Below are 10526 nucleotides of genomic sequence, written 5' to 3' on the forward strand. Positions count from 1 at the left end.
TATGCATTCTAAGTTACCGCCCATTTGGAAAAGGAAAATGCAATAAATATTTACTCTGAGCTGCGCTTCGGTAGGTTGGTGGTAGATGGAAGGCCGTGTTGCCCAACCGAGTCCTTTGTCCTCTGAAGAATGTCTCTGGTGGTCAATTGGATATGTTGTAGTAACGTCGTTGTGTGGTAGACGGGTGACTCTGTCTGTTCCTTCCTAACCTGCGTTTGCAGCTGCTGTTGCTACTCAACGGCTAGGAGGTATCACTTCTGTAGTGAATAAGAGTTCAAAGTTCATACCATTCGCAACCAAAGCTCATGCTGATGTTGGCTTTTTTCTGTAGTTATTATCTGAACCATTCTGACATCGGACCGTCGTCCTCACATCCTCGGAACAGGAGGTTATATTGTCGTCAAGGCTTTATATAGGAAGGGAGAGGAGGGCATGTTTGAAAGGTTTTATAGCCCATGTCCCTTCACAAGGGCGGGCCACTGATTGAGCAGAGCCCTAACCTTCTTAAAACCCAATTCTCACATTTTAGAAGCTAAAATCACATTTAATCCCATCACGAATCATTTCATATTTAAACATTTAAATTGAACAACAATTCCATGTGAATCTGATAACTATGATGTGTAGACGTTCTACTGTAGAGTTTATGTCATCTTATCATTGATGAGAATGTCTCAGATGACAACCGAACTGACATCATATTCATTAAGTACCACCACATATGTTCAATTGGTCGGAATATAGTTCATTTCCCCCCACCTTCTGATGTTCTCAGAATCTCTATGCTAACCAAGGGGTTTGCAAATGTAACATCAGTAGGGTAGAGAGAGGAAAAAAGGGGGGAAGATGTATTTATGACTGTCATAAACCTACCCCCCAGGCCAACGTCATGACACAACCAATGATCAAAATGCACATTTTTCAAAACTCTAACACTTTTTCCAATTGCTTGGATACAATACACATAAAGCTAAGATCATTTGTTCATTGAACTAAAATCACCTGTTCAAAATGACACAACATAACATCAAAGTATTACCATTTCAAAATGCAATTCACACATTACATCTGAGATGTCTGTCTATTCATTTCATTACAATGATCTAACTATCAACTGATACAACAGCTCAAAATGATAAGCAACTGTTGCAATGACTCTTAATGCAGTTTTATGGAAACTGACAAAATATATTCCATGTTTAGATCATGAAAGTTTCAGGATAATAAGATCCATTGACATCAATAACCGTGGAACATGAACCAATTGGACGACATTATCTATGGATGTAGTGTTTCATCATCATTCTTTATCAGACACTGTTTCTATGGTCCGATGTACCACTTTTCCAGATCATGTTTTCAGATTTGACATTACTGTACACTCACCGGCCACTTTATTAGGTACATCTACTGTATCTAGTACTGGGTAGGACCCCCTTTTGCCTCCAGAACAGCCTGAATTATTCACGGTGTTGTACGTTAAGAGATGCCCTTCTGCACACCACTGTTTTAAACAGCTGTTCTTTGAGCGTTTGAGGCCTTTCTGTTAGATTGAATGAGTCTGGACATTCTCCTCTGACCTCTCTCATTAACAAGGTGTTTTGCCCACATAACTGCCACTCACTGAATGTGTTTTGTTTATCTCACCATTCTCTGTAAACTCTAGAGACTGTAGTCCGTAAAAATCCCAGGAAGGCAGCTGTTTCTGAGATGCTGGAATCACCATGTGTGGCATCAACAATCATACCACGGTCAAAGTTGCTTAGATTACTCATCTTGCCTGTTCTAAAGTTTGGTCGAACAACATCTAAAGCTCTCTACTCTGTATACTCTATATGGTGAGTTGCAGGCAGCCACATAATTCGCTGAATCAATGAGCTAAAACAGGTCGGTAGAGCAGATGACATGACCTATGTCATTGTGTGGGATAATGTCAGGTTCCACCATTCTCAAATGGTGCAAGCATGGTTTCAGGCCCAACCACAATTTACCACCCTGTACTTACCGCCATACACTCCTTTCCTTAACCCGATTGAGGAATTTGTCTCCACGTGAAGGTGGAAGGTATATGATATAGGCGACCTCATGAACAAGCCGCCCTTCTCCAGGCCATGGATGACGCATGCAATGACATCACGGCAGACCAGTGTCAGGCCTGGATTCGCCCGAAGATTCTTCACAAGATGTTTGGCTAATGAAAACATCCATTGTGATGTGGATGAGAACCTCTGGCCAAATCCACAAGACATGGTTGAAGGAAATATAGAAGTACAGTAATCAAACCTTTGTTTAGCTTTTAACAGTAAGCCAGGTGAGGAACACTGCAGTGATGTTTTACAGTAAGCCAGGTGAGGAACACTGCAGTGATGTTTTACAGTAAGCCAGGTGAGGAACACTGCAGTGATGTTTTACAGTAAGCCAGGTGAGGAACACTGCAGTGATGTTTTACGGTAAGCCAGGTGAGGAACACTGCAGTGATGTTTTACAGTAAGCCAGGTGAGGAACACTGCAGTGATGTTTTACAGGTAAGCCAGGTGAGGAACACTGCAGTGATGTTTTTTACGGTAAGCCAGGTGAGGAACACTGCAGTGATGTTTACAGTAAGCCACTGCAGTGATGAAACACTGCAGTGATGTTTTACAGTAAGCCAGGTGAGGAACACTGCAGTGATGTTTTACAGTAAGCCAGGTGAGGAACACTGCAGTGATGTTTTACAGTAAGCCAGGTGAGAAACACTGCAGTGATGTTTTACAGTAAGCCAGGTGAGGAACACTGCAGTTGACCTTTAACTGTTTTTTCTTTTTTTGTAGCTAATTATTTTTGCTTTGATTCAAAGAAACCTATGTTGTGATTTTATTGTATTTCATCAATAAATGTCATATTTTGTTCAATGATTCCACTGTGTCTGAAGTATTCTCTCTACTAGTCATTTTACAGTGATGTATTTACATGAAGTAGCATAATGAAACATCTATCGCATATTTTGTTCTACAATATTTAATGATTGTACAAACAACTACACAGTGAAACTATCGGTATAGTGTGTGTGGGTGATCTAAATGAACGTTCAGATGGTATTTCATGATAAATGAGTTATTTGAACCAATGATTCTGCAAGTGCAAGGTTTCTTTGAAGATATGAATGCACAACGCAATGTTTTGAACATTGGACAGCCTGTGTTACAAGTGATGACCGTTTTGAGTTTTGTGTGTAGAGTTTTGAAAAATGACCACAAGGTTCTGAAATGAGTGCCAAAGTGATTGTTAACAACTGTAATACACACTAGTACATGTGTGGAATAGGACAAATATAAGAACATTGTTGTCCTGGTCGTAAATAAAAACTTGGCCTCTGCTGAAACCTGCTGTACAGGACACCAGCATCTGGGGTCATCCTACGGCCTCTGCTGAAACCTGCTGTACAGGACACCAGCATCTGGCTCATCCTACGGCCTCTGCTGAAACCTGCTGTACAGGACACCAGCATCTGGCTCATCCTACGGCCTCTGCTGAAACCTGCTGTACAGGACACCAGCATCTGGGGTCATCCTACGGCCTCTGCTGAAACCTGCTGCACAGGACACCAGCATCTGGCTCATCCTACGGCCTCTGCTGAAACCTGATGTACAGGACACCAGCATCTGGGGTCATCCTACGGCCTCTGCTGAAACCTGCTGTACAGGACACCAGCATCTGGCTCATCCTACGGCCTCTGCTGAAACCTGCTGTACAGGACACCAGCATCTGGGGTCATCCTACGGCCTCTGCTGAAACCTGCTGTACAGGACACCAGCATCTGGCTCATCCTACGGCCTCTGCTGAAACCTGCTGTACAGGACACCAGCATCTGGCTCATCCTACGGCCTCTGCTGAAACCTGCTGTACAGGACACCAGCATCTGGCTCATCCTACGGCCTCTGCTGAAACCTGCTGTACAGGACACCAGCATCTGGGGTCATCCTACGGCCTCTGCTGAAACCTGCTGTACAGGACACCAACATCTGGCTCATCCTACGGCCTCTGCTGAAACCTGCTGTACAGGACACCAGCATCTGGGGTCATCCTACGGCCTCTGCTGAAACCTGCTGTACAGGACACCAGCATCTGGGGTCATCCTACGGCCTCTGCTGAAACCTGCTGTACAGGACACCAGCATCTGGGGTCATCCTACGGCCTCTGCTGAAACCTGCTGTACAGGACACCAGCATCTGGGGTCATCCTACGGCCTCTGCTGAAACCTGCTGTACAGGACACCAGCATCTGGCTCATCCTACGGCCTCTGCTGAAACCTGCTGTACAGGACACCAGCATCTGGGGTCATCCTACGACCTCTGATGAAACCTGCTGTACAGGACACCAGCATCTGGCTCATCCTACGGCCTCTGCTGAAACCTGCTTTACAGGACACCAGCATCTGGGGTCATCCTACGGCCTCTGCTGAAACCTGCTGTACAGGACACCAGCATCTGCCTCATCCTACGGCCTCTGCTGAAACCTGCTGTACAGGACACCAGCATCTGGGGTCATCCTACGGCCTCTGCTGAAACCTGCTGTACAGGACACCAGCATCTGGCTCATCCTACGGCCTCTGCTGAAACCTGCTGTACAGGACACCAGCATCTGGCGTCATCCTACGGCCTCTGCTGAAACCTGCTGTACAGGACACCAGCATCTGGGGTCATCCTACGGCCTCTGCTGAAACCTGCTGTACAGGACACCAGCATCTGGGGTCATCCTACGGCCTCTGCTGAAACCTGCTGTACAGGACACCAGCATCTGGCTCATCCTACGGCCTCTGCTGAAACCTGCTGTACAGGACACCAGCATCTGGCTCATCCTACGGCCTCTGCTGAAACCTGCTGTACAGGACACCAGCATCTGCCTCATCCTACGGCCTCTGCTGAAACCTGCTGTACAGGACACCAGCATCTGGGGTCATCCTACGGCCTGTGCTGAAACCTGCTGTACAGGAGACCAGCATCTGGATCATCCAACGTTATATATACAGGCATAGTGTGTCCGGGTCCTGGTGTACAGGACACCAGCATCTGGATCATCCAACGTTATATATACAGCCATAGTGTGTCCGGGTCCTGGTGTACAGGACACCAGCATCTGGATCATCCAACGTTATATATACAGGCATAGTGTGTCCGGGTCCTGGTGTACAGGACACCAGCATCTGGCTCATCCAACGTTATATATACAGGCATAGTGTGTTTGTGTCCTATGAGAGTATCCTTGTCTTTACCATTCATTCACATCGACACACACACTTACTCTCTCCACACATTACCAGCAGCAAACCAGTAAACACAATGACAAGCGCACATCTTTTATCAAAATTCACCGACACAGACAAGCAAACATTCACATCACAAAGACTTGTATATGAATCCATACAAACACACACCACACACACATACATATGCTATGAAAGGCGGGTTAGCTTGTTAACACAGTGGATCAGCTGGCTGATCCATACAAACACACACACATACACGCACACACACACACAAAATGAAAAAAGTGTCAATTAATTTGCGCCATTAGTTTTAATTTCTCAGCATCTCTCTCTCTTCTCCTCTCCCTGCATCATCTGTATCCTTCCTCTGCCCTCCTTTCCTCTCTCCTCTCCCTCCATCATCCGTATCCTCCCCCTGCCCTCCTTTCCTCTCTCCTCTCCCTCCATCATCCGTATCCTCCCCCTGCCCTCCTTTCCTCTCTCCTCTCCCTCCATCATCCGTATCCTCCCTCTGCCCTCCTTTCCTCTCTCCTCTCCCTCCATCATCCGTATCCTCCCTCTGCCCTCCTTTCTTCTCTCCTCTCCCTCCATATCGATAATCCGTATCCTCCCTCTGCCCCCCTTTCCTCTCTCCTCTCCCTCCATCATCCGTATCCTCCCCCTGCCCTCCTTTCCTCTCTCCTCTCCCTCCATCATCCGTATCCTCCCTCTGCCCCCCTTTCCTCTCTCCTCTCCCTCCATCATCCATATCCTCCCCCTGCCCTCCTTTCCTCTCTCGTCTCCTCTCCCTCCATCATCTGTATCCTCCCCCTGCCCTCCTTTCCTCTCTCCTCTCCCTCCATCATCCGTATCCTTCCTCTGCCCTCCTTTCCTCTCTCCTCTCCCTCCATCATTCGTATCCTTCCTCTGCCCTCCTTTCCTCTCTCATCTCCCTCCATCATCCGTATCCTTCCTCTGCCCTCCTTTCCTCTTTCCTCTCCCTCCATCATTCGTACCCTTCCTCTGCCCTCTGTCTCTCTTCTCAAGCAGTTCTCCTGCCTCCTCTTTCTCTCTCCTCTAAGGCAGTATGTTTGTATGTGACTGTGTCTGTGTACGGCTTTAATTAGGGAATGTAGTGCAAATTACGGAACAGTCACATGTCCCACAATACACACAGTCTTGGAAGTTGATGAACTACACTACTGTAGAACAGTTATGGCTCACACCACTAACTACCACCTCCCTGCATATCTTTATGTGTGTGTTTATGTGTGTGTTTATGTTTGTGTTTGTGTGTGTTTATGTGTGTGTTCATGTATGTGTTTATATTTGTGATTATGTGTGTGTTTATGTGTGTGTTTATGTTTGTGTTTATATTTGTGTTTGTGTGTGTTTATGTGTGTGTTTACGTTTGTGTTTATGTTTGTGTTTATGTGTGTGTTTATGTTTGTGTTTATGTTTGTGTTTATGTGTGTGTTTGTGTGTGTTTATGTTTGTGTTTATGTGTGTGTTTATGTGTGTGTTTATGTGTGTGTTTATGTGTGTGTTTGTGTGTGTTTATGTTTGTGTTTATGTGTGTGTTTGTGTGTGTTTATGTGTGTGTTTATGTGTGTTTATGTTTGTGTTTATGTGTGTGTTTGTGTGTGTTTATGTGTGTGTTTATGTGTGTGTTTATGTGCGTGTTTATGTGCGTGTTTATGTGCGTGTTTATGTGTGTGTTTGTGTGTGTTTATGTTTGTGTTTATGTGTGTGTTTGTGTGTGTTTATGTGTGTGTTTATGTGTGTGTTTATGTGTGTGTTTATGTGTGTGTTTATGTTTGTGTTTATGTTTGTGTTTATGTGTGTGTTTATGTGTGTGTTTATGTTTGTGTTTATGTGTGTGTTTGTGTGTGTTTATGTGTGTGTTTATGTGCGTGTTTATGTGTGTGTTTATGTGCGTGTTTATGTGTGTGTTTATGTGTGTGTTTATGCGTGGTGACAGGAGGAGGATATGTCCATTTGTGTGTGGAGATGCTGTGTGTGTCCTCTGTTCTGGGTCACTGTGACTGGCCTGGTTGACAGTACCAGGACATGAAGTGAACACCAAGTACATGTTCTGTTCTCCGGGTCATAGTTGACTCGTTGCTAAGAGTGGTTCACTCGTTGCTTTGCTCTTGTACGATTGGGTCACCATGATTGCAGTCTGTGTGTGTATGGGGGGGGGCATCTCTGATTTTGACCAGGAGAGTGGGGGGCATCTCTGCTTTTGGCCAGGAGAGTGGGGGCATCTGTGCTTTTGGCCAGGAGAGTGGGGGCATCTCTGCTTTTGGCCAGGAGAGTGGGGGGCATCTCTGCTTTTGGCCAGGAGAGTGGGGGGAATCTCTGCTTTTGGCCAGGAGAGTGAGGGGCATCTCTGCTTTTGACCAGGAGAGTGGGGGGCATCTCTGCTTTTGACCAGGAGAGTGGGGGGCATCTCTGCTTTTGGCCAGGAGAGTGGGGGGCATCTCTGCTTTTGACCAGGAGAGTGGGGGGCATCTCTGCTTTTGACCAGGAGAGTGGGGGGCATCTCTGCTTTTGACCAGGAGAGTGGGGGGCATCTCTGCTTTTGGCCAGGAGAGTGGGGGCATCTCTGCTTTTGGCCAGGAGAGTGGGGGGCATCTCTGCTTTTGACCAGGAGAGTGGGGGGCATCTCTGCTTTTGGCCAGGAGAGTGGGGGCATCTCTGCTTTTGACCAGGAGAGTGGGAGGCATCTCTGCTTTTGGCCAGGAGAGTGGGGGCATCTCTGCTTTTGGCCAGGAGAGTGGGGGCATCTCTGCTTTTGGCCAGGAGAGTGGGGGCATCTCTGCTTTTGGCCAGGAGAGTGGGAGGCATCTCTGCTTTTGGCCAGGAGAGTGGGGGCATCTCTGCTTTTGGCCAGGAGAGTGGGGGCATCTCTGCTTTTGACCAGGAGAGTGGGAGGCATCTCTGCTTTTGGCCAGGAGAGTGGGGGCATCTCTGCGTTTGACCAGGAGAGTGGGGGCATCTCTGCTTTTGACCAGGAGAGTGGGGGCATCTCTGCTTTTGGCCAGGAGAGTGGGGGCATCTCTGCTTTTGGCCAGGAGAGTGGGAGGCATCTCTGCTTTTGGCCAGGAGAGTGGGGGCATCTCTGCTTTTGACCAGGAGAGTGGGGGGCATCTCTGCTTTTGGCCAGGAGAGTGGGGGGCATCTCTGCTTTTGGCCAGGAGAGTGGGGGGCATCTCTGCTTTTGGCCAGGAGAGTGGGGGGCATCTCTGCTTTTGGCCAGGAGAGTGGGGGCATCTCTGCTTTTGGCCAGGAGAGTGGGGGCATCTCTGCTTTTGGCCAGGAGAGTGGGGGCATCTCTGCTTTTGGCCAGGAGAGTGGGGGGCATCTCTGCTTTTGGCCAGGAGAGTGGGGGGCATCTCTGCTTTTGGCCAGGAGAGTGGGGGGCATCTCTGCTTTTGACCAGGAGAGTGGGGGGCATCTCTGCTTTTGACCAGGGAGTAGCAAGCTAAACACTTCCCTACGTCCAAGGAAATTAAAAACAGCATATACAATGCTGACCAGAATATCTTTATCACCATCATCATCATCATCATCATCATCATCATCATCATCATCATCATCATCATCATCAAGTGCATCTCTAATATCTCTGTTTTTCCTAGTTTCTGTGCCTTATTGTACAGTGTTCTGAAAACGCAGGTTAATGATGCTGGAAACTGAAGGCCTCCCAACCAGGTATTTTATTTAACCTGTCCACTTCTTTCACTTCAGTGCAGGTGGAGGAGAGGAGGATACACCAGGTAAACGGATACAGTCTCATCAAATCTCACCCAGAATAACCTCATCACCCAGTAAGGAGTGATATAGAATAGGCCTAATCTACTACCCATTCGTCTCTCTCTATCACGCTCTCTCTGTATTCTAACAGTCATCTCTAGCGTGCTGGTCATTTTGTAACCACGCAGGTGACGCATGCAGAGGGGAGAGAAATACCGGAGAAAATCTCTCTATATATGTGTTTTTTGTAAATGTATCCTACCGTGGGCGACGTTAACCTCCTCAAGCTCTCCCCAAGCGAGTCCAGGTTCACGCGCTTCCGTCTGTTCGCCCGTTTGGGTCCCGGTGCGTCCTCGAACGGGCACGCGAGCTTTTCCACCGGGCTCTTGCCGTTCCAGATGCGTGAAAAGGGGCAGGAGTCGCCATCATCTCCGGGGCTCTCCAAGCACTCGGAGCCCATCGAGCTGAACGACTCCGAAGAGATCTTTCGCGAGGACATGCTGCTGCTGCTAAGCGCGAAAAGTCTGGGCGCGTACGCGTGCTGCGGCGAAACAACACACCGCCACCCGAACTCATCAGATTCACTCGCGTGGGAAAGATGGGGAGGCGCGCGCACCGGTCAAGAGCGTGAGCGACACGAGCTAGACAACAAATGTATTACCCAAACCAAGATGCTCTCGCGACGGGCAGAGAGGGGGACTATATTCAACAGCTGAATCTCATGTCTGACGGTTTTAACCGTTGTCCTTTTAGTTTTCCCTTTGAAATCCCAGTTGAAGTATTGTCTGCTGCGCACCTCTCCACTATCACATCCACTGTGGATTCACGGCTTTCCGACTCTCTCTCTCTGTGGACTATTCATGCTTTCATTCCTTCACCCTCTCATCTCTGCAGTTGGCTGTATTCCTCTCCTCTCCATAGGGCAGGAAACGGGAGGATCGGGAGATACAGAGAGATGCTTGCGGAGTCAGCTTGCAGTCAAACATCAGCTCGAACCGCTACCTCGTGGAGTTCTATCTGCCCACTCCGCTCGAGCTCTACAGCATCACTATTATACCTTCATCCTCCACAGCCAATCAGATATAATATCAGACTAAACCCTGCCCCCCTCCTTACCATCACTGTGAAAGAGATACTTTAGTTTAGGGCTAGGCTGCTGTTTGGCGCAGATATTGACGGAGGAGACACTAGAGTCAAAAATACAAGTAACTTCAGGAGAAAGCAAAACCCTAACCTACAAATCAAACAGGCCTCGGTGTTTGCATGTGATTTGATCCTGAAAACACGCATATGCCAGTTGACCCACATTGTGATTAGTACTATCTGACCCTGCTGGTCATCTATGAACGTTTGAACATCTTGGCCATGTTCTATTATAATCACCACCCTGCACAACCACAAGAGGACTGGCCTCCCCTCAGAGCCTGGTTCCTCTCTAGGTTTCTTCCTAGGTTTTGGCCTTTCTAGGGAGTTTTTCCTAGCCACCGTGCTTCTACACCTGCATTGTTCGCTGTTTGGGGTTTTAGGCTGTGTTTCTGTACAG

The 10526-nt window shown here is 47.6% G+C and overlaps 1 protein-coding gene across 2 annotated transcripts in view; it reads right to left on the bottom strand.

Annotated features, from left to right (window-relative positions):
* gucy1a2 (guanylate cyclase 1, soluble, alpha 2) overlaps positions 1-10034 on the bottom strand; it is a 68857-nt gene extending 58823 nt beyond the window's left edge. For both annotated transcript variants that reach the window (XM_052505908.1, XM_052505869.1), the window contains exon 1: positions 9246-10034. In XM_052505908.1, the coding sequence (XP_052361868.1) occupies positions 9246-9482 (237 nt within the window). In that variant the 5' untranslated portion in view covers positions 9483-10034. The remainder of the gene's footprint in view (positions 1-9245) is intronic.
* Positions 10035-10526: the final 492 nt, after the last annotated feature.

This window comes from Oncorhynchus keta, chromosome 1 (genome assembly GCF_023373465.1).
Source record: "Oncorhynchus keta strain PuntledgeMale-10-30-2019 chromosome 1, Oket_V2, whole genome shotgun sequence".
NCBI classification, from domain to species: domain Eukaryota; kingdom Metazoa; phylum Chordata; class Actinopteri; order Salmoniformes; family Salmonidae; genus Oncorhynchus; species Oncorhynchus keta.